Below are 24,615 nucleotides of genomic sequence, written 5' to 3' on the forward strand. Positions count from 1 at the left end.
CAGATGAAGAGACTGGCAGAACCGAAACAGGCTGCTAATTTAGCTATATTCTTTAATGCTCAAGAAAAATACACACAAATCTACTGAAGCCCACTATTCAGAGTGAGGTCCTGCGATTCTAACACTTAGTATAACATCCTTTATAAAAAGGAATGTGCCTGCCCTGATGGACAGCAAAGCATGGACTTCCTGTACGGGGAGGCATGGTGCCGGCTAGCTACTGCCCGAGCTGGTGAGCACTGGAAGGGTGGAAGTGGGGAAGGCAGGCGTCTGGACCCCAAAGATTACAACTACAGTCTGGATTTTGGCAGAAACAGGGCTGGAACAGCACCTTCCTAGGGCTGACTGGGGGTGAGGGTGTTGGATTCCCTTCTAACTGGGAAACTTCCAGGAGTTCAGAGGAAGGATGAAAAGATACTTACTTCTGAAGTAACACTTGGAATTCCTCTTCTCATAGAAACAATGTTATAAATAGGTTCCATGGCTGGCCTCTGGAATGAACAACAGCAAGTCTGAAATCCAGTCCATTTGTAACTTTATTATTATATTGTCTTCTGTATATTTTACTAACAACCAGATTTTGGGAACAGGACCTGTTTGTAAAATGGAGAGTCTCTGTGGTTAAGAGTTTATAATCATGCTAGGTAACCTGCTATCAATTCAGTGTTGTCTTGAGAATCCCATGTGTTGCTGCAGAGAACTAGATCAGGAGCCATTGGCCAAGGATAATGGCTTGGAAACATTTCTATTTGAAAATGAATCACAGTTTCTGTTTTTACTAGAATAGAACTTTATTTGTGGCATCAAGATTTTAAAAAATGGTTTTATATTTTAACGTATGCAATAAATTTTGATACATTAATCTTGATATCTTTTTCCCATATGAGAAGATTTAAAAAAATGTCAAGTGGCTTATAATCCAAACGAATTGTTTAACTTGATAATTCTCTGGAATAATTTCAGCATTATAAATAAAAAATGGAAACAACCATTTAAATTAGGATGAAATGCATTTGTTGCACAATTTTATGTCTGTTAAAATTTGTTTGATTACAGAGAAAATAATAGGCTAAAATTATGTGCTTATAACTCTAAAAAAAACCCAACGTCCTTGCTTTACATAAATGACCCTATTTACTTCCAGCCATAGAACGCATTTGAGAAACTTTGCTATCTGGGATGAGGGGCTGTGTTGCTTGATACAGGTTCCTTTTGGACCATCAGTGCACACCTGGGAGATGATGGTCTGTGGCTGGGGGCTGGTGGGAGTGTCTGGTCTCTTTAACACCCTGTTTTATCTGAGTCACAGAATCATCCAAGTGAATGAGTCGGACGAAAAGCAAGCTTTATATTTTCTCAAGCTCTGATATCTGCTGTATTTCACAGAAGCGATATTTAAACAATCATGTGGTAAAATCTTGTTTTAACAAAAATAGTTTTCACATTCAGTTCTACATAATAAGAACATTCCAAAATGCATTGGCCCATATTAATATTACTTTGCTCATGTGGAGAAAATGAATTCTGATGGTAAGATCCATGTACAGATAAACATGCATATGTATATCTGTATATATTCAATATCAGAGATGTTCCTACTTCCTTGTCTGTCAGCAGTCATTTTATTTTTAAATGAAGAGATTTTTCTTTGGGAGTGTAGTTCGTGTTCACACCTGATTTGACAAAATCTGATGGTCACCACAAAGCACCTTCTGATCATATGATACTTTACAAAGCATCTTTCTGGAATTTACAATAATCTTACATGACAATGAGAGTGTGCATGATTATTTTCCTTTGACAGGTGAAGAACCAGGAGCCCAGAGAGGTGAAGTATGCTGCTTCAGTTTAAACATTTGGTAAGTGATAAAATTAGGGCTACACCTGGTGGTCTCCCCTGAATGCTAGTTAGCAAGGTGAAGATAAGACACAGGGTACACAGATCTGTGAATTACTCTCCCTAAGCTGAACTGCTGATGTGCTGTTTGGAAAGTGGTTTTGCTTCTGTCACATGGAAGATCCCTACCAGGTGCTGAATGGTACCCATTGTGTTAGACACCAACAAACTTTAACCAAGAGCCAGATGCACTTTTTACAACTCTCAGAGTATGCATATATATATATATATATATATATATATGTATGTATGTATGTATTTAAGAAGATTAATAACATATATTTACAATTACCCCTAAATCACGAAGATACCATATTGAGAAATAGCTTTATCTTTTTGCAAGAGCATTTTCTATATAATCATTCCAATGTAGGTATAAAATATATAAATACAGTCTTGGCACACTTATCTTTGCAGGTGCACTGGAACACTTTCCCTTTTGCCTTATTCTGCTCACCCCGACTTTTGATTGTTTGAAAATTCCTTTACACATCTCTAAGTTCCTTGAGGATGGGGACTCAGCTAGATTTCTTTGAAGCTGACAACTCTCACCCCAGGGCCTAGACAGAGCTATGCACATCGCAGGCATTCAGTAAACCTTCACTGAATACATGCACAGGATTTTTATGTACTTCAGTTTGGTTAAAGTCGGAGTTTATCTGTAGCATTTTGCCTAAAGAGTTTTGGATTTATAGCAAAACATTTTCATAGTAAACAGGTTTTTAAAAAAGCATAAGAAATATGGTGATTTAATACAAATTATGCATTATAACTATTCTTTGGTTATTTCAAACAAATTATTTGGTTTTTTTGACTAAAGTGAAATACTAAAAATATAAAAATGCAACTGCAGAGATTAGCTTAATCTGTAAACATAATAAACCCTGTAAACTTATATTTACTACATAATTGTGCAACTGTAAAGAATGACTAGTAAAGGCAAGTATTATACATTTAACTTAGTTCTTCAAGGCTTATTTAGGAATACTGCTTTGTCAAGCTTTAGTTTGAAGAAGGAATTCTTTTAACTAAACTAACACAGTAAAGAGTGATGACTCTATCAATGATCCATAAGGATATACAGGCAAGAGGGAGGCGTTAATACCTTTAACCCTTCGCAAATTTGAATTTGCTTCACGTCTTATGAACCACCTTGCTTAGTAAAACCGCATATTAACAAAAGCCAAATGCTTTTTAAAATGAAGAAGTAAACAGCTTTTTGCAAGTGAATCAGTTGACTAAAAATATAGGTAACATACTTTCTAAGATTTTTCCAAAAATCTGGGCAGTAACGTGCAGTAGGCAGGTCTACAAAGTAATAACTAGCTGCAGGCAGCACTGAGTATATTGTAGTGTACTCAATATTAAAGTTTTTTTCCTCAATTTCAGTTTCCTTCTCAAAAAGCATCAAACTTTTCACACATGACACTTATCACAAATATTTCACAGTTATAATTTCAGTAGTTTAAGAAACTGCCTGGCAAATACTGTAAAAGAGGTAAATGTCAAGGACAAAACTCACGATTTCAGGCACACAGGACTTATATAATAGAGGGTGAACTCAAGATAGAACAAAACAACTGCGTAAAAGCAATACCTTATATAAGTGAATGAAATAATGGAAAAGTTGTCATACTATTTCTTCTAATTCTTTGACATGATTTTCTCCAATATCTGGGAAGCATCAATGGCCAAGGGTTAGTAGTTCCCTGGAAAACTTTAAGTCAAAATTTTGCTTATAAAAAAGCGGCAGTAAAACACCATAGATTGTTACTTGTAATCTAATCAACGCCATCAAAACCCTGAGTGTTCTCAATGGCCATCTGAAGTTTATCCCATAATTCTTCAAATGACTCATATGGTGGCAAGTCCAAGCGATTAAAGCTGAAAGAACAGAGAGGGGCTGGTTATTGCAGCCACTGACAAAGCGAGTTCCCAGGGCAAACTATTCATGGTGCAGCTATGTGTGCTATGTTTCAACCACACGAAAAGACCTTTTCTCCTCAGGGAGAAGGAATGTTTAGGATTGGACTCTAGGTGTGGACTCTCCCCATGAATTCTTGGTGGTGACCTCTCACCTCCACCCTGATCTCCAAATGTCTGGGCTCCTGTCATTTGAACCTTCAAAACGGAATGTTCTAGTCCTTCTTGAGATGGCTCATCATTCATGTGATGGAAGCAAGATATGGTCAACAGTTTACCTTTTTTTTTTTTGTTTTTTGGCTGTACCGTGTGGCATCTGGGATCTTAGTTCCCTGACCAGGGATCGAACCCGTGCCCCCTACAGTGGAAGCACCGAATCTTAACCACTGGACCGCCAGGGATGTCCCCTGGTCAAAAGTTTAGATGGGTCTCTCCAATGTTCAGCTACCTGGTCTTCAGGCCTGCCCAGTAAAGAAACAGCTGTTCCTGGGTTCGTGTTGCTGATTCCTGGTCTTCCTCCTCCTCTCCTCTCCTCCCTCCCCCTCCATATCTGCCACCAACACAGCACAGAGGGAACTAGACCTTCCGTACCCAGACTGTTAGAGGACCCTCTGTCTCTGAGGACTTGTTCTCTAGGGTCAGAGAAACTGCTTACCACGTATGAGCTCTTGGCAGCTTCTCAGGGGTGCCCCACTGCTCAACTGTAAAAGACTGTGGTCCGTTTGAGCCTACAAGGAAGAAGAGTTGCTTTGGTTCAATTAGTCATACAGGAATTTCTGGGCATTTCACAACTCACTTTTGCTAATGTACAACTTAAACACACAGAGAACATCTAGTTTCTTTAAACTCAAAAGAAATAATGTTGTCCTGGGCCTGATGACTTTACTGTCCAGCCATGAAACGAGGACTCTTCTTCTATCAGTGCATTTGGGACCACAGTATCCCTCTGCCCCGGGGCAGGGGGTGGGGGTTGTGTGTCTGACAGGGCTTTTGCTATTTCCTAGCCCTGCATTTCCATATACCACCTCTGTCATAGGTACACAGAAAATGTGTGTTTTTGAGTCCCACTGAAAACAGCTTTTTCTGATTATTTTTTCTGCAGTGAGATTATATAATGAAAGATGTAAAAATCACCTGAAATTCCACCATTAAATCTGAGTAAACATCCTATCATGAATCTTTTTGTGCATGTGCATCTATATAGGATTTTATGTACATGGGATCATGTTATACATGCTACATTTTCCTCTTATTATGGACATTCTTAGAAACTTTTTTTTTTCCTTTGGAGTTTTCCCTTAGCTCTTCCTTCTCCAATTCTCAACATCCTCCAACCTCCCAGGTCATCAATGCTGACAACACGATGAGACACCTTCCATACTTCTCTGATGTCTTAGACTCATATCCAAATATGTGTGTGTGAGGATAACTGTCAGAAGCAGCACTAAAAATACCTAAATTTTCCATATTACTCTTTTCTCAAAAAGCATTGCTTTTCACACATCACCCATCACAATTATCCATACAGTTAAAATTTCAGTACTTTTGTCATTGTGTTTTCCATAGCATGGAATCATATTTCCCTTCCTCTTGATTCTCTCACCTAAACAATCCATCTGGAAAACTTCCTGTAAGTCAACCAATATCAATGTAACATACTTTTGCGTGGAAGTTCGCACTTGGCTTCCTGAGGCACCCCTTCCCCCTTCGCGAGTAGAGCCTGGGTACAGAATGTCACCATCCTTTGCCTGATCTCACCAAACAAGCCTTCTGACAGGTCTCCCATCTAGCTTTCTCCTGGCTTCAGTCCATCTTCTCCAGGATGACCCAGGATCTTGGTGCTCCGGCCAGGTGACAGGCCTGAGCCTCTGAGGTGGGAGAGCTGAGTTCAGGACATTGGTCCACAAGAGACCTCCCAGCCCCTCATAATATCAGTTGGTGAGAGCTCTCCCAGAGATCTCTATCTCAACGCTAACACCCAGCTACACTCAACAACCAGCAAGCTACAGTGCTGGACACCCCATGCCAAACAACTAGCAAGACGGGAACACAACCCCACCCATTACCAGAGAGGCTGCCTAAAATCATAATAAGTTCACAGACACCCCAAAACACACCACTGGATGTGGTCCCGCCCACCAGAAAGACAAGATCCAGCCTCAACCATCAACACACAGGCACCAGTCCTCTCCACCAGGAAGCCTACACAACCCACTGAACCAACCTTACTCACTGGGGTCAGACACCAAAAACAATGGAAACTATGAACCAGAAGCCTGTGAACCCCAAACACAGTAAGTTAAGCAAAATGAGAAGACAGAGAAATACACAGCAGATGAAGGAGCAAGGTAAAAACCTAACAGACCAAACAAATGAAGAGGAAACAGGCGTCTACCTGAAAAAGAATTCAGAGTAATGAAAGTAAAGATGATCCAAAATCTTGGGAATAGAATGGAGAAAATACAAGAAACGTTTAACAAGGTCCTAGAAGAACTAAAGAGCAAACAAACAATTATGAACAACACAATAAATTAAATGAAAAATTCTCTAGAAGGAATCAATAGCAGAATAACTGAGGTAGAAGAAAGGATAAGTGATCTGGAAGATAAAATAGTGGAAATAACTACTGCAGAGCAGAATAAAGAAAAAAGAATGAAAAGAATTGAGGACAGTCTCAGAGACCTCTGGGACAACATTAAATGCAGCAGCATTCAAAATATAGGGGTCACAGAAGAAGAAGAGAAAAAGAAAGGGACTGAGAAAGTATTTGAAGAGATTATAGTTGAAAACTTTGCTAATATGGGAAAGGAAATACTCAGTCAAGTCCAGGAAACGCAGAGGGTCCCATACAAGATAAATCCAAGGAGAAACATGCCAAGACACATATTAATCAAACTATTAAAAATTAAACACAAAGAAAAATTATTAAAAGCAGCAAGGGAAAAGCAACAAATAATATACAGGGGAATCCCCATAAGGTTAACAGCTGATCCTTCAGCAGAAACTCTGCAAGCCAGAAGGGTGTGGCAGGACATATTTAAAGTGATGAAAGGGAAAAGCCTACAACCAAGATTACTCTACCCAGCAAGGATCTCATTCAGATTCGATGGAGAAATTAAAACCTATACAGACAAGCAAAAGCTAAGAGAATTCAGCACTACAACAAATGCTAAAGGAACTTCTCTAGGCAAGAAACACAACAGAAGGAAAAGACCTACAATAACAAACCCAAAACAATTAAGAAAATGGTAATAGGAACATACACATCAGTAATTACCTTAAATGTAAATGGATTAAATGCTCCAACCAAAAGACAAAGACTGGCTGAATGGATACAAAAACAAGACCCGTATACATGCTGCCTACAGGAGACCCACTTCAGACCTAGGGACACATACAGACTGACAGTGAGGGGATGGAAAAAAAGATATTCCATGCAAATGGAAATAAAAAGAAAGCTGGAGTAGCAATTCTCATATCTGACGAAATAGACTTTAAAATAAAGACTATTACAAGAGACAAAGAAGGACACTACATAATGATCAAGGGATCAATCCAAGAAGATGATATAACAATTGTAAATATTTATGCACCCAACATAGGAGCACCTCAATACATAGGGCAAAGGCTAACAACCATAAAAGGGGAAAGTGACAGTAACACAATCATAGTAGGGGACTTTAACACCCCACTTTCACCAATGGACAGATGATCCAAAATGAAAATAAATAAGGGGCTTCCCTGGTGGCGCAGTGGTTGAGAGTCCGCCTGCTGATGCAGGGGACACAGGTTTGTGCCCCGGTCCGGGAGGATCCCACATGCCGCAGAGCGGCTGGGCCCGTGAGCCATGGCCGCTGAGCCTGCAAGTCCGGAGCCTGTGCTCTGCAACAGGAGAGGCCACAACAGTGAGAGGCCCACGTACCGCCAAAAACAAAACAAAACAAAACAAAACAAAAATAAATAAATAAGGAAACACAAGCTTTAAATGACACATTAAACAAGATGGACTTAATTGATATTTATAGGACATTCCACCCCAAAACAACAGAATACACTTTCTTCTCAAGCACTCATGGAATATTCTTCAGGATAGATCATATCCTGGGTCACAAATCAAGCCTTGGTAAATTTAAGAAAATTGAAATCGTATCAAGTATCTTTTGCAACCACAACACTATAGGACTAGATATCAATTACAGGAAAAAAACGGTAAAAAATACAAATACATGGAGACTAATCAATACTCTACTAAATAACCAAGAGATCACTGAAGAAGTCAAAGAGGAAATCAAAAAACTCTATAAACAAATGACAATGAAAACACAACAACCCAAAACCTATGGGATGCAGCAAAAGCAGTTCTAAGAGGGAAGTTTATAGCAATACAATCCTACCTCAAGAAACAAGAAAAATCTCAAATAAACACCCTAAACTTACACCTAAAGCAATTAGAGAAAGAAGAACAAAAAAACCCCCAAAGTTAGCAGAAGGAAAGAAATCAGAAAGACCAGATCAGAAATAAATGAAAAAGAAATGAAGGAAACAATAGCAAAGATCAATAAAACTAAAAGCTGGTTCTTTGAGAAGATAAACAAAATTGATAAACCACTAGCCAGACACAGAATTAGAAATTAAAGAGGAAAAGTAACAACTGACACTGAAGAAATACAAAGGATCATGTGAGATTACTACAAGCAAGTATATGCCAATAAAATGGACAACCTGGAAGAAATGGAAAAATTTTTAGAAAAGCACAACCTTCTGAGACTGAACCAGGAAGAAACAGAATACAGAAACAGACCAATCACAAGCACTGAAATTGAAATTGTGATTAAAAATCTTCCAACAAACAAAAGCCCAGGACCAGATGGCTTCACAGGTGAATTCTATCAAACATTTAGAGAAGAGCTAACACCCATCCTTCTCAAACTCTTCCAAAAAATTGCAGAGGAAGGAACACTCCCAAACTCATTCTATGAGGCCACTGCCTCCCTGACACCAAAACCAGACAAAGATACTCAAAAAAAGAAAATTACCAGTATCACTGGTGAATATAGATGAAAAAATCCTCAACAAAATACTAGCAAACAGAATCCAACAACTCATTAAAAGTTGATACACCACGATCAAGTGGGGTTTATCCCAGAGATGCAAGGACTTTTCCATATATGCAAATCAATCAGTGTGATACACCATAATAACAAACTGAAGGATAAAAACAATATGATCGGGCTTCCCTGGTGGCGCAGTGGTTGAGAGTCCGCCTGCCGATGCAGGGGATGCGGGTTCGTGCCGCGGTCCGGGAAGATCCCACATGCCGCGGAGCGGCTGGCCCCCTGAGCCATGGCCGCTGAGCCTGTGCGTCCGGAGACTGTGCTCCGCAACGGAAGAGGCCACAACAGTGAGAGGCCCGCATACAGCAAAAAAAAAACAACAATATGATCATCTCAGTAGATGCTGAGAAAGCTTTCGACAAAATTCAACACCCATTTATGATAAAAACTCTCCAGAAAGTGGGCACAGAGGGAACCTACCTCAACATAATAAAGGCCATATATGACAAACCTACAGCAAACATCATTCTCAATGGTGAAAAACTGAAAGCATTTCCTCTAAGATCAGGAACAAGACAAGGATGTCCACTCTTGCCACTATTATTCAACACAGTTTTGGAAGTCCTAGCCACGGCAATAAGAGGAGAAAAAGAAATAAAAGGAATACAAATTGAAAAAGAAGAAGTGAAACTGTCACTGTTTGCAGATGACATGATACTATACAAAGAGAATCCTAAAGATGCCGCCAGAAAACTACTAGAGCTAATCAATGAATTTGGTAAAGTTGCAGGATACAAAATTAATGCACAGAAATCTCTTGCATTCCTATACACTAATGATGAAAAATCTGAAATAGAAATCAAGGAAACACTCCTATTTACCACTGCAATAAAAAGAATAAAATATCTAGGAATAAACCCACCTAAGGAGACAAAAGACCTGTATGCAGAAAACTATAAGACACTGATGAAAGAAATTAAAGATGATAAAAACAGATGGTGAGATATACCATGTTCTTGGATGGGAAGAATCAACATTGTGAAAATGACTCTACTATCCAAAGCAATGTACAGATTCAGTGCAATCTCTATCAAACTACCAATGGCATTTTTCAGAGAACTAGAACTAAAAATTTCACAATCTGTATTGAAACACAAAAGACCCCGAATAGCCAAAGCAATCTTGAGAAAGAGAAACGGAGCTGGAGGAATCAGGCTCCCTGACTTCAGACTATACTATAGTCTGAAGTAGTAGTAATCAAGATAGTATGGTACTGACACAAAAACATAAATATAGATCAATGGAACAGGATAGAAAGCCCAGAGATAAACCCACACACATATGGTCACCTTATCTTTCATAAAGGAGGCAAGAGTATACAATGGAGAAAAGACAGCCTCTTCAATAAGTGGTGCTGGGAAAATTGGACAGCTGCATGTAAAAGAATGAAATTAGAACACTCCCTAACATCATACTCAATAATAAACTCAAAATGGATTAAAGACCTAAATGTAAGGCCAGAAACTATCAAACTCTTAGAGGAAAACATAGGTAGAACACTCTATGACATAAATCACAGCAAGATCCTTTTTGACCCACCTCCTAGGGAAAGGGAAATAAAAACAAAAATAAACAAATGGGACCTAATGAAACTTAAAAGCTTTTGCACAGCAAAGGAAACCATAAACAAGACCAAAAGACAACCCTCAGAATGGGAGAAAATATTTGCAAACGAAGCAACTGACAAAGGATTAATCTCCAAAATATACAAGCAGCTCATGTAGCTCAATATCAAAAAAACAAACAACCCAATCCAAAAATGGGCAGAAGACCTAAATAGACATTTCTTTGGAGAAGATATACAGATTGCCAACAAACACATGAAAGGATGCTCAACATCACTAATCACTAGAGAAATGCAAATCAAAACTACAATGAGGTATCACCTCACACTGGTCAGAATGGCCATCATCAAAAAGTCTACAAACAATAAATGCTGGAGAGGGTGTGGAGAAAAGGGAACCCCCTTGCACTGTTGGTGGGAATGTAAATTGATACAGCCACTATGGAGAACAGTACAGAAGTTCCTTAAAAAACTTAAAATAGAACTACCATATGACCCAGCAATCCCACTACTGGGCATATACCCTGAGAAAACCATAATTCAAAAAGAGTCATGTACCACAAATGTTCACTGCAGCACTATTTACAATAGCCATGACATGGAAACAACCTAAGTGTCCATCGACAGATGAATGGATAAAGATGTGGCACATATATACAATGGAATATTACTCAGCCATACAAAGAAACAAAATTGATTTATTTGTAGTGAGGTGGATGGACCTAGAGTCTGTCATACAGAGTGAAGTAAGTCAGAAAGAGAACAACAAATACTGTACGCTAACACATATACATGTAATCTAAAGAAAAAAAAAGGTTCTGAAGAACCTAGGGGCAGGACAAGAATAAAGATGCAGATGTAGAGAATGGACTTGAGGACACAGGGAGGGGGAAGGGTAAGCTGGGACGAAGTGAGATAGTGGCATGGACTTATATATACTAACAAATGTAAAACAGATAGGTAGTGGGAAGCAGCCGCATAGCACAGGGAGATCAGCTCGGTGCTTTGTGACCACCTAGAGGGGTGGGATAGGGAGGGTGGGAGGAAGACACAAGAGGGAGGGGATATGGGGATATAAGTATACGTATAGCTAATTCACTTTGTGATACAGCAGAAATTAACACACCATTGTAAAGGAATTATAGTCCAATAAAGATGTTAAAAAAATGTAACATACTTTTTATTGGCTAGATAATACTGCACTGTAATATTAACATTCTGAAGCAACTTCTACTTCTTTTGTAAACCCTTAAGAATTTGAATTTATATTCTAACACTAATAACTCTGGACCTGTGTGTGGGATATCTCCCCCAAGTTCCAAAAAATTCATGATATCGGTGGATGGCTGTAGGCCTGGGCTGCATAAAAGAGGGCAGTGGATCTAGAGATGGAAGTGGTGTTTGCCCTGCTTAACTGGATTTGTCTTTCCAATGAGCACATTGGTGAGCAGCAAAGCTCTTGTCTCAGCCTTCCTACTGGAAGTGGTTACTCTAGGTGGAGAAGTGGCAGCTGTTTGACAGGTTCTGCAAACAGATATAAATGAAGCTTAACAAGGAAACCAGGTTTACCAAGGAGGGGACAGTAGGGCTCCAATCTTGGCTCTACTTTCTCTCAAAGATTTGTTCTTCTTGGTATCTTTAAAAGCAAGTAAATGTCCTTCCAATAAACAGAATATTTAACTTCATTTAGTCTGTTCTTTTCCCCAAATGTATTCTACTATAATACTCTCTGTGTTTTGTTGTACGCTTATTAACACCCTGTGGAACTTTACACGCTGCCTGCCCTAAACTGTCACACTACAGGCAATGCTTTTTCTGTAATGGAATGCAGGGTGGGAATCAAATTTAAAATTCAAGAATGGGAAGTAACTTGAGTCATTTCATGTTTCCAGTTTTCTCCTTTGCTATCTGATTAGAAGGTGTACATATATTTTGACCTACTTCAGTGTATTTAATTATAATCATTTTAAAATCTTAATTTTTAAAATTAAGCTAAATATTTGTATAAATGATAGAAGCTTGAAGACTAGTTAGCCATGAAAAAGACAACTGCCATAAGCTCCATCTTTTTATGATCTATGGAAATCCTTACCATACAGTTCAGCAAATCCATTCATAGGCACACGGGACGTGCCAGTGACAAACTGAAGTAATCGTATTCTTTTTTCTGAGTCCATCATTAAAACAGCCTGCAAAAGATAAAAGCAGAACTTAGGAACATCACTGGGAAAAAACGGTAACAAAACTATCCTGAAAAATAGGCTATCAGAATTTAGTTAGAGCATTAATGATCACTTATGAAATTTGCATGTTTTAGTTCAAGTTGTGCTTATGGGTGGTTCACGAAGTTCTTGAAACTTCATTTCCAAGGCTACATGGTAACTCTTTAGAATGGGATTATAGCCTAATAAAGTGACAACATTTCCTCTCAGATGTGACTCACGGCTTTTAAAAAATTATTATTTACTGGTATTATTGAATAGCATACACATTTCTGTATAAGATGGAAAATCACATTCCAAGGAGCCATGCAGGAGTCCCAGAGAATACACTGCAGGTTATTACAAGTTCCCTTGAAGAGTCCCAACTTTAGTAAGGAATCAAGTGCCTATCTCAGCTGTCACTGCCACTTACTACATTCTGCACATTTTACTTATCTAAAAATATGTATGGAGATTGGAACCATATCCAGAAGGTAAACATATACAGTACAAAATCAAAGATAATTTTGGCAGGGCTATATATATTTTTTGTCGTATCTCTATGTGATCCACTAGTATAGTTAAATATGATTGAATCTACTGAAAAGTAATTTATGAAAATAGAAGCTTTCCATTACCTTCCAAAACCACTGGATGACTTGATGATTTACACTGTAGCCATTTTTGTACTTTGTGTGTTCTCTCCAGTCATTCACATCGACATCTCCCAAGCCACACATCAGAAGCTACGTAATAAGAAATGTCAAACTGTAGACATGAAAAATAATGGGAACAAAAGTCCTGTTTTAAGATAAAAACAATATTTCTTACCTCTAGTTCATTTTCATCAAAAATTTTGATGAGATCCTGTGGTATCAGTTCAAAAAATCCCTAGTAGAAAGAATATATTTAAAACCCTGGTCAGTGGGGTCAATGGACAATCCCATACTTAGTCTTCTTCCACCACACATTCATGGGCTCTTAACTGACATTTCAGTGTTGGCAAGAAAGTATACATGTCTGTTCTCTCACTGATTCCTCAAAGTGGCTATTTTAAAACTTCCCCACAATTTTTAAGCCTCCTCTTCCTCCACGTCACCCCTTCTTTACAGCAGATAATTTCTACTTGAGAGAGAAAATAGAGGCAATTCTGCAGGATGGAATTCCCTCAACCTTCTGCATCCCCACGTACCAACCAGCACCAACATCCACGAGAGCCTCTTCCCCACTGCTGTGGAGAGAGGGACCACTTCCTCTCTGTGCTTCATCTGCTTCCTCAAGGATGTCATCACTAAACCTTTATTAGCTCACTTTTGATGCATCTAAATTTGTTCAAGCCTTTTCTACCTTAAAAACAAAACAAGAAAGCAAGCCCCTCTTTCCGCTCTCCACGTTCTGGACAGTGTTACTACGCATTTCCAAATCCCCTCGCTCACCCCCATCTATCCCTCAACCACTGCAATCTGACCTCTTCATCAATGCTTCCCTGAAGGTGTCCTGGAGAAACTCAAAGACAGCTTTGCAGCTAATCTAATATACGCTTTTTAGTTCCCTATCTTATTTGACTTCTCTGCACTATGATATTGTTGACAACACCTTTGTTTTCGAAACTCTGCTATTGTTGATGGTTTTCCTCCTATGTCTCTGTGCCTTTGCTGATTTCCTTTGATGTCTCTGTTTCTCCTGTCCGTTCCATAAATGTTGGTGTTCCCACATCCCCACGTGTGGCCATCCACTTACACCGTTCTTACTGTTCTTTTGAATTTTCCATCTTGTCTAGTCCACACCTCCGCTACACACATGCAGAGGATCCCCAGATCTCTAACCTTTAAATCAGCCTAAGCTATAGATCTCCCTTCCTGAGAGCCACTCACGTGCACACACGGCTTTCTTCCCACTGTCCTTACCATTTCTCCCCGGGATTACTGCAGCACTTTCCAACTAACCTCTGCGGCTCGTCTTGCCCTCTCTAGCTCACTACATACCACTTCCAGAATGATCTGACCAAAATGTATCAATACACTGAATCCTGGTGTTCTATTGTTAATAGCCTTTAATGCCACCTTCTTCCCTCACTGGACTTCAGAGAAAACTCCGAACAAACAGGCCCCCCATCATCTGGTTCTTCCCGTCTCTCCAGGCTTAATTTCACCTCTTGCATCCTCTTATCCAGTACAGCAATTGCTTGTATTCTCTCTAACGTGTGCCCAGTCTGTCTTACTGCCACACTTCACAGGTGCTGCTCCCTCTGCTTAGAATTGCATTTCCTCTCTGTGGCTGGCCGATCCCTCGAGCCCTCCCCTCCCCTGCCTCCACCTCTCTTTGCTCTGGTTTCTACCTCTCTTCTCTGCTCACCTAGTACTGCAGCCTTCCCTCTGTCCATTTCCACCTTTAGAGTCTCTGCTCCTTGACAGCAGGACCTATGTCTTTTTGCCTCTTGCATAGCACCAGACATAGTCAGTGCTCAATGTTGAATAAATGAAAAAGTATGTGATAAATATTTAACAGAAGACTTTTAGTTAGCTTAGGAAATGAATGCCCTGACAACAGCCTAAATGTCTATCAATTGGGAAGTTTAAATAACTTATGAATTTAGAGTATGAATAAAAGGCAGCCACAAAGAAAGGTCGCTATATATCTTGACATGTAAAGACCTCCAATAAGTATTTGATAAGAGAAGAAAGTGAGTCACAAACCAACATGTATGATGTGACCCCATTTAGGAAAAGAAACAAATAGTATATTCCACCATCCCTCTAGCACTCTTGTTCCTTTGTTCACCTAGGGTTACTTAAGGTGAGGGGAGTGGGACTGGGAAAGCTGAGGGGGATCCGTGTTAAGGAGGACTGTTTATTGCATGCATTTCTTGAATGATTGCGTTTTAACTCAACATCTATTCATTTAATATTTTGTCAGTATGAAAATTAATTTAAAATGGTTTTAAAAAGTCATATACAACTTTTTCTCTGACATGATAAGGCCCAATATTTAAAACGTACGGACTGTACTTTGAAATTATAGAAGAGGAAACAAAATGAGTACCTCTTTAAAAGCAGCCATTTGCTTCTGGATTCGGTTTACAAATCGCCATTGTATTACAAGACTAAAAGAAATAAAACATTTCATCTTTTTCACAGGAAAAAAGGAAAACTGTTAAGGTACATGTATTCTGGTTAGAAACAAAAAATAAAGACTAGCTAAGCCCAAGGCAAAAACTGAACATGAGTGAGTAATATGACATGGTTACAGAAAGAAAAAAAGAACATTGAGGCTCTGACTCTGGGGTAAGAGAAAGAAGGTACAAAGAGTCTTCCCAGAAAGAAGTATAAAATTATTTCCAATAAAGAATTTACTAAATAGAGTAAAATACTTACAACAAAATACTTACTAAATATATTCCTTTTTGTTCTTATTGGTGACGACTATTTCTGATCCGCCATTTTTCAACTCATGTTGATGGGTCTAAAATTAAGCATGATGCCTTGATATGTTATTTTAGTGAAAAAAATTAAGTATAAATATGATAGTTATACCAGAAATCTGGTGTTTTAAATTAAATCCATTCAAAAGCTAAGAAAACTTGAAATATTAGTTTTACTAAAATAAATATGGAATGAGTCAAATGTTAAAGAAGCAGAAATTCTTTCTGGGAGACAGCTTTCGTTACTGGAAAATAAATTTAAAAATAGAGTGCAGAAATATGTTGAGTATATGCATTATTTAACATCTAAACCTAAGTTATAACATTTCACTTAAGTTATTAAACTTAAGTTCTAAAGTTCTACAATTTATGTACCATTTTAATTAATCAAAATTTACAAACCTGTCCAAAAAGTTCTTCATCTATGACAAACCTGAGGTCCAGTTCTGTTGGATCGTTTTCAAGAATCCATCTTAGTGAATTGTAATACTCACTATCCTAAATGGGAAAGATTGCATATTTAAAATTTGTATATAGAAAGAAGATACCTGAATCTGCAGAGAAAGTATGCTGAGGGTCTGAATCACTGGACAAAAGATGAAAAGGTCAGTTGGACATCTTTTACACACACACACAAGCATTACAAAGAGATGAATGACCAGTAAGTATAAGTGCATATATCAATAGCGTGGTGCCTGCTTAAAAGTTTCGAAGTCTATCTCTGTTTGGAAGTAGCGGAGGTACAGATTTTATTATCCAGTTAAAGCGTCAGTTTTGACATGAAGCCTAACTGCTATGGCTACTCAGGAGCACTCAACACCTGTTTCACATGGCCTGTGAGACTGAAGTGTTTAAGCAGCTCTGAGGAGGCTGTTATTTATACCCGGCCCAGGTTGAAGAAAAATCTCAAATTAAATACAAAACTTCAGTTAACCAACACCAATAACTGTGCAATTTTATGATTTACGAAGAATTATACTGTTCACACAAATAATGTGTCACAAAAATGGGACTTGGTAACACAGACAGGTCTTGGAATCCATGTGTTCACACACTGTGTGATGCTATTCAGCGTAGGTTACAAAGTTATAGTCAAGGATTTAATCCTTGGGTTTCTGTTTCTTTTATTTATTTTTTTATACAGCAGGTTCTTATTAGTTATCCATTTTATACATATTAGTGTATATATGTCAATCCCAATCTCCCAATTCATCACACCACCACCCACCCCTCACTTTCCCCCCTCGGTGTCCATACGTTTGTTCTCTACACCTGTCTCAATTTCTGCCCTGCAAAAAATGGTTCATCTGTACCATTTTTTCTAGGTTCCACATATATGCGTTAATATACAACATTTTTTTTCTCTTTCTGCCTTACTTCACTCTGTATGATAGTCTCTAGATCCATCCACGTCTCTACAAATGACCCAATTTCATTCCTTTTGATGGCTGAGTAATATTCCATTGTATATATGTACCACATCTTCTTTATCCATTCATCTGTCGATGGGCATTTAGGTTGCTTCCATGACCTGGCTATTGTAAATAGTGCTGCAATGAACATTGGGGTGCATGTGTCATTTTTTTTTTTTATGGACCCAGGTTGCCACTTCAGGTGGTCAAAATAAGTCATCAACTTCTTGATTCCTTGAATAAGCATTCTTTGGTGAGCATTTTTTTTAATCCACTAGGGCATATAGGTATAATAAATTTTTTTTGAATTTTATTTATTTTTTTATATAGCAGGTTCTTATTAGTTATCCATTTTATACACATCAGTGTATACATGTCAATCCCAATCTCCAAATTCCTCCCACCACGCAGCCCCACCCCACCACCTGCCCCGCCACTTCTCCCCTTGGTGTCCATACGTTTGTTCTCTACATCTGTGTCTCAATTTCTGCCTTGCAAACTGGTTCATCTGTACCATTTTTCTAGGTTCCACATATATGCGTTAATATACGATATTTGTTTTTCTCTTTCTGACTTACTTCACTCTGTATGACAGTCTCTAGATCCATCCACGTCTCTACAAATGACCCAATTTCATTCCTTTTGATGGCTGAGTAATATTACATTGTATATATGTACCACATCTTCTTTATCAATTTGTCTGTAGATGGGCATTTAGGTTGCTTCCATGTCCTGGCTATTGTAAATTGTGCTGCAATGAACATTGGGGTGCATGTGTCTTTTTGAATTATGGTTTCCTCTGGGTATATGCCCAGTAGTGGGATTGCTGGGTCATATGGTAATTCTATTTTTAGTTTTATAAGGAACCTCCATACTGTTCTCCATACTGGCTGTATCAATTTACATTCCCACCAACAGTGCAAGAGGGTTTCCTTTTCCCCACACCCTCTCCAGCATTTGTTGTTTGTAGATTTTCTGATGATGCCCATTCTAACTGGTGTGAGGTGATACCTCATTGTAGTTTTGATTTGCATTTCTCTAATAATTAGAGATGTTGAGCAGCTTTTGATGTGCTTCTTGGCCATCTGTATGTCTTCTTTGGAGAAATGTCTATTTAGGTCTTCTGCCCATTTTTCATTGGATTGTTTGTTTTTTTAATATTGAGCTGCATGAGCTGTTTATATATTTTGGAGATTAATCCTTTGTCAGTTGATTCATTTGCAAATATTTTCTCCCATTCTCAGAGTTGTCTTTTTGTCTTGTTTGCAGTTTCCTTTGCTTTGCAAAAGCTTTTAAGTTTCATTAGGTCCCATTTGTTTATTTTTGTTTTTATTTCCATTACTGTAGGAGGTGGATCAAAAAAGATCTTGCTGTGATTTATGTCAAAGAGCGTTCTTCCTATGTTTTCCTCTAAGAGTTTAATAGTGTCCAGGCTTACATTTAGGTCTCTAATCCATTTTGAGTTTATTTTTGTGTATGGTGTTAGGGAATATTCTCATTTCATTCTTTTACATGTAGTTGTCCAGTTTTCCCAGCACCACTTATTGAAGAGACTGTCTTTTTTCCATCGTATATCTTTTCCTCTTTTGTCATAGATAGGTTGACCATAGGTGCTTGGGTTTATCTCTGGGCTTTCTATCCTGTTCCATTGATCTATATTTCTGTTTTTGTGCCAGTACCATATTGTCTTGATTACTGTAGCTTTGTAGTATAGTCTGAAGTCCAGGAGTCTGATTCCTCCAGCTCCGTTTTTTTCCCTCAACACTGCTTTGGGTATTTGGGGTCTTTTGTGTCTCCATACAAATTTTAAGATTTTTTGTTCTAGTTCTGTAAAAAATGCCACTGGTAATTTGATAAGAGATTGCATTGAATCTGTACATTGCTTTGGGTAGTATAGTCATTTTCAAAATATTAATTGTTCCAATCCAAAAACATGGTATATCTCTCCATCTGTTTGTATCATCTTTAATTTCTTTCAACAGTGTCTTATAGTTTTCTGCATACATGTCTTTTGTCTCCTTAGGTAGGTTTATTCCTAGGTATTTTATTCTTTTTGTTGCAATGGTAAATGGGAGTGTTTCCTTAATTTCTCTTTCAGATTTTTCATCATTAGTGTATAGGAATGCAAGATATTTCTTTGCATTAATCTTGTATCTTGCAATTTTACCAAATTCATTGATTAGGTATAGTAGTTTTCTGGTGGCATCTTTAGGATTCCCTATGTATAGTATCATGTCATCTGCAAACAGTGACAGTTTCACTTCTTTTCCAATTTGTATTCCTTTTATTTCTTTTTCTCCTCTGATTGCCATGGCTATGACTTCCAAAACTATGTTGAATAATAGTGGCAAGAGTGGACATCCTTGTCTTCTGTCTGATCTTAGAGGAAATGCTTTCAGGTTTTCACCGTTGAGAATGATGTTTGCTGTAGGTTTGTCATGTATGGCCTTTATTATGTTGAGGTAGGTTCTCTCTATGCCCACTTTCTGGAGAGTTTTTATCATAAATCGGTGTTGAATTTTGTTAATATGGTGTATCAATTTGTTAATACGGTGTATCACACTGATTGATTTCCATATATTGAAGAATCCCTGGGATAAATCCCACTTGATCATGGTGTATGATCCTTTTAATATGTTGTTGGATTCTGTTTGCTAGTATTTTGTTGAGGATTTTTCATCTATATCCATCAGTGATACTGCTCTGTAATTTTCTTTGAGTATCTTTGTCTCGTTTTGGTAACAGGGTGATAGTGGCCTCATAGAATGGGTTTGGGAGTGTTCCTTCCTCTGCAATTTTTTGGAAGAGTTTGAGAAGGATGGGTGTTAGCTCTTCTCTAAATGTTTGATAGAATTCACCTGTGAAGCTGTCTGGGCCTGAGCTTTTTTTGTTGGAAGATTTTAAATCACAGTTTCAATTTTATTACTTGTGATTGGTCTGTTCATATTTTCTATTTCTTGCTGGTTCAGTCTTGGAAGGTTATACCTTTCTAAGAACCTATCCATTTCTTCCAGGTTGTCCATTTTATTGGCGTAGAGTTGCTGGTAATAGTCTCTTAGGATGCTTTGTATTTCTGCAGTGTCTGTTGTAACTTCTTTTTCATTTCTAATTTTATTAATTTGAGTCCTCTCCCTCTTTTTCTTGATGAGTCTGGGTATTGGTTTATGTATTTTGTTTATCTTCTCAAAGAAATAGCTTTTAGTTTTATTGATCTTTGCTATTGTTTTCTTTGTTTCTATTTATTTCTGCTCTGCTCTTTATGATTTGTTTCCTTCTGAAAATTTTGGGGTTTGTTCTTCATTCTCTAGTTCCTTTAGGTGTAAGGTTAGATTGTTTATTTGAGATTTTTCTTGTTTCTTGAGGTAGGCTTGTATAGCTATAAACTTCCCTTTTAGAACTGCTTTTGCTGCATCCCATAGGTTTTGGATCATCGAGTTTTCGTTATCATTTGTCTCTAGGTATTTTCTGATCTCCTCTTTGATTTCTTCAGTGATCTCTTGGTTATTTAGTAACGCATTGCTTAGCCTCCATGTGTTTGTGTTTTTTACATTTTTTCCCCCTGTAATTGATTTGTAATCTGATAGCGTTGTGGTCAGAAAAGATGCTTGATATGATTTCAATTTTTTTGAATTTAGTGAGGCTTAACTTGTGATCCAAGGTGTGATCTATCCTGGAGAATGTTCCATGCACACTTGAGAAGAAAGTATAATCTGCTGTTTTTGGATGGAATGTCCTATAAATATCAATAAAATCTATCTGGTTTATTGTGTCATTTAAAGCTCCTGTTTCCTTATTAATTTTCTGTTTGGATGGTCTGTCCATTGGTGTAAGTGAGGTGTTAAAGTCCCCCACTATTATTGTGTTACTGTCGATTTCCTCTTTTATAGCTGTTAGCAGTTGCCTTATGTATTGAGGTGCTCCTGTGTTGGGTGCATATATATTTATAATTGTTATATCTTCTTCTTGGATTGATCCCTTGACCATTATGTAGTGTCCTTCCTTGTCTCTTGTAACATTCTTTGTTTTAAAGTCTATTTTATCTGATATGAGTATTGCTACTCCAGCTTTCTTTTGATTTCCATTTCCATGGAATATCTTTTTCCATCCCCTCACTTTCAGTCTGAATGTGACCCTAGGTCTGAAGTGCGTCTCTTGTAGACAGCATATATATGGGTCTTGTTTTTGTATCCATTCAGCGAGCCTGTGTCTTTCGGCTGGAGCATTTAATCCATTCATGTTTAAGGTAATTATCGATATGTATGCTCCTATTACCATTTTCTTAATTGTTACAGGTTTCTGTTTGTAGGTCCTTTTTTGTCTTGTGTTTCCCACCTAGAGAGGTTCCTTTAGCATTTGTTGTAGAGCTGGTTTTGTGGTGCTGAATTCTCTTAGCTTTTGCTTGTCTGTAAAGCTTTTGATATCTCCGTTGAATCTGACTGAGATCCTTGCTGGTGAGAGTAATCTTGGTTGTAGGTTCTTTCCTTTCATCACTTTAAGTGTATCATGCCACTCCCTTCTGGCTTGTAGAGTTTCTGCTGAGAAATCAGCTGTTAACCTTATGGGAGTTCCCTTGTATGTTATTGGTCATTTTTCCCTTGTTGCTTTCAATAGTTTCTCTGTGTCTTTAATTTTTGCCAGTTTGATTACTATGTGTCAGTGCGTTTCTCCTTGGGTTTATCCTGCCTGGGACGCTCTGTGCTTCCTGGACTTGGGTGGCTATTTCCTTTCCCATGTTAGGGAAGTTTTTGATTATATCTCTTCAAATATTTTCTCAGGTCCTTTCTCTCTCTCTTCTCCTTCTGGGACCCCTGTAATGAGAATGTTGTTGCATTTACTGTTGTCCCAGAGGTCTCTTAGGCTGTCTTCATTTCTTTTCATTCTTTTTTCTTTATTCTGTTCCACGGCAGTGAATTCCACCATTCTGTCTTCCAGGTCACTTATCCGTTCTTCTCCCTCAGTTATTGTGCTATTGATTCCTTCTAGTGGTTTTTTTTTTTCATTTCAGTTATTGTATGTTCATCTCTGTTTTGTTTGTTCTTTAATTTTTCTAGGTGTTTGTTAAACATTTCTTGCATCTTCTCATTCTTTGCCTCCATTCTTTTTCCGAGGTCCTGGATCATCTTCACTATCATTATTCTGAATTCTTTTTGTGGCACGTTTCCTATCTCCACTTCATTTAGTTGTTTATCTGGGGTTTTATCTTGTTCCTCTATCTGGTACATAGCCCTCTGCCTTTCATCTTGTCTATCTTTCTGTGAATGTAGTTTTTGTTCCACAGGCTGCAGGATTGTAGTTCTTGCTTCTGCTGTCTGCCCTCTGGTGGATGAGGCTATCTAAGAGGCTTGTGCAAGTTTCCTGATGGGAGGGACTGGTGGTGGGTAGAGCTGGCTGTTGCTCTGGTGGGCAGAACTCAGTAGAACTTTAATCTGCTTGTCTGCTGATGGGTGGGGCTAGGTTCCCTCCCTGTTGGTTGTTTGACCTGAGGCAACCCAGCACTGGAGACTACCGGGCTCTTTGGTGGGGCTAATGGTGGACTCTGGGAGGGCTCATGCCAAGGAGTACTTCCCAGAACTTCTGCTGCCAGTGTCCTTGTCCTCATGGTGAGACACAGCCACCCCCCGCCTCTGCAGGAGACCCTCCAACACTAGCAGGTAGGTCTGGTTCAGTCTCCTATGGGGTCACTGCTCCTTCCCCTGGGTCCACATGTGCAAACTACTTTGTGTGTGCCCTCCAAGAGTGGAGTCTCTGTTTACCCCAGTCCTGTCAAAGTCCTGCAATCAAATCCCACTAGCCTTCAAAGTGTGATTCTCTAGGAATTCCTCTTCCCTTTGCCGGACCCCCAGGTTGGGAAGCCTGACGTGGGGCTCAGAACCTTCACTCCAGTGGGTGGACTTCTGTGGTATTAGTGTTCTCCAGTTTGTGAGTCACCCACCCAGCAGTTATAGGATTTGATTTTATTGTGATTGCGCCCCTCCTACCATCTCATCATGGCTTCTCCTTTGTCTTTGGATGTGGGGTATCTTTTTTGGTGAGTTCCAGTGTCTTCCTGTCTTCCTGCTTGTTCAGCAGTTAGTTGTGATTCTGGTGCTCTCCTGCAAGCCGATCTTTTTATCGGGTTTCTGTTTCTTTGTAGTAGCCTAATCTCAAGGCCTTGCTTTTGGACTGCCATTTTGAAAACATATGCCATTCATCACAAATAATCACAATTCAAAAACTGATGCAAGAGATGCGTAAAACTGATGTATAACATGTTGAAGTATTTAGGGAGACGTTTACTGATATATGCAACTTTCTTTGAAATGCATCAAAAAACCAAGATGGATTGATGGATGGGGGTGTGGACAAGTGAGTACAGATAAAAAGCCAATTGTGTAAGCTGGGTGGTGGATATGCACATAGCCATTGTAAAATACTTTCAATTTCATTATATGTTAGAAAATTTTCATAATAAAATGTTGGGGAAAATGTTCATTTGTATTTTGGAACATCTATTGATTTTTTTCATTATTAAAAGGTAAGCCTGTAAAATATTCAGTTGCCTGTTATATCATACTTTATATTATAAGTGAAAAAGACATACCACTGATTCCATATCATGAAGTGTGATTGGCTTGTGCAGCATCATCTTGTAAAATGGGCGGATGAAAAAGCCTTGTAAAAAATCAAATATATTCAACATGATTACCAAGTGAAAGAAATCAGATAATTACATTAAAAAAAAAGTTTTGTGCTTAATACTAACCATCCAACAGTTTGCCATGATAAACTGCCATCCCAGCTACCCGGCCAATAAACTTGAAGTAAGAGAGGTGATCTTCATTACACAATCCAGAGTTGGGATTTATCTGTAGGGTATAATTATCCCTGTAAAGATAACCACATTTAAATGTTCCTTTCTATATTTCATACAAAAATTTTAATATGACAAATAACTGTAAATCATCTCCCTCTTTCCAGAGTTGTTTACCTCTGTTAGAACCATATTACACCATTGGATTTAATGGTTTTAAAAATAGTCATTTTGGGGCCTCCCTGGTGGCGCAGTGGTTGAGAGTCCGCCTGCCGATGCAGGGGATACGGGTT

General features: G+C 38.4%; 1 protein-coding gene across 5 annotated transcripts in view; it reads right to left on the reverse strand.

Moving 5' to 3' along the window:
- Positions 1–225: 225 nt before the first annotated feature.
- NEDD4 (NEDD4 E3 ubiquitin protein ligase) overlaps positions 226–24,615 on the reverse strand; it is a 151,174-nt gene continuing 126,784 nt past the window's right edge. For 3 of the 5 annotated variants that reach the window (XM_081227371.1, XM_081227369.1, XM_081227368.1), the window contains 10 exons: positions 24,275–24,396; positions 24,113–24,183; positions 16,523–16,618; positions 16,088–16,161; positions 15,742–15,802; positions 13,531–13,590; positions 13,338–13,445; positions 12,591–12,687; positions 4,476–4,548; positions 227–3,781 (listed from right to left, as the gene is read on the reverse strand). In XM_081227371.1, coding sequence (XP_081083497.1) covers positions 3,679–3,781; positions 4,476–4,548; positions 12,591–12,687; positions 13,338–13,445; positions 13,531–13,590; positions 15,742–15,802; positions 16,088–16,161; positions 16,523–16,618; positions 24,113–24,183; positions 24,275–24,396 — 865 coding nt within the window. In that variant the 3' untranslated portion in view covers positions 227–3,678. Of the gene's footprint in view, positions 3,782–4,475; positions 4,549–12,590; positions 12,688–13,337; positions 13,446–13,530; positions 13,591–15,741; positions 15,803–16,087; positions 16,162–16,522; positions 16,619–24,112; positions 24,184–24,274; positions 24,397–24,615 lie in introns of all 5 variants that reach the window. The other 2 variants (XM_081227370.1, XM_081227372.1) reach the window with 2 other exon arrangements.

Source organism: Mesoplodon bidens, assembly GCF_964165515.1.
Source record: "Mesoplodon bidens genome assembly, chromosome: 3".
In the NCBI taxonomy this organism is placed as follows: domain Eukaryota; kingdom Metazoa; phylum Chordata; class Mammalia; order Artiodactyla; family Ziphiidae; genus Mesoplodon; species Mesoplodon bidens.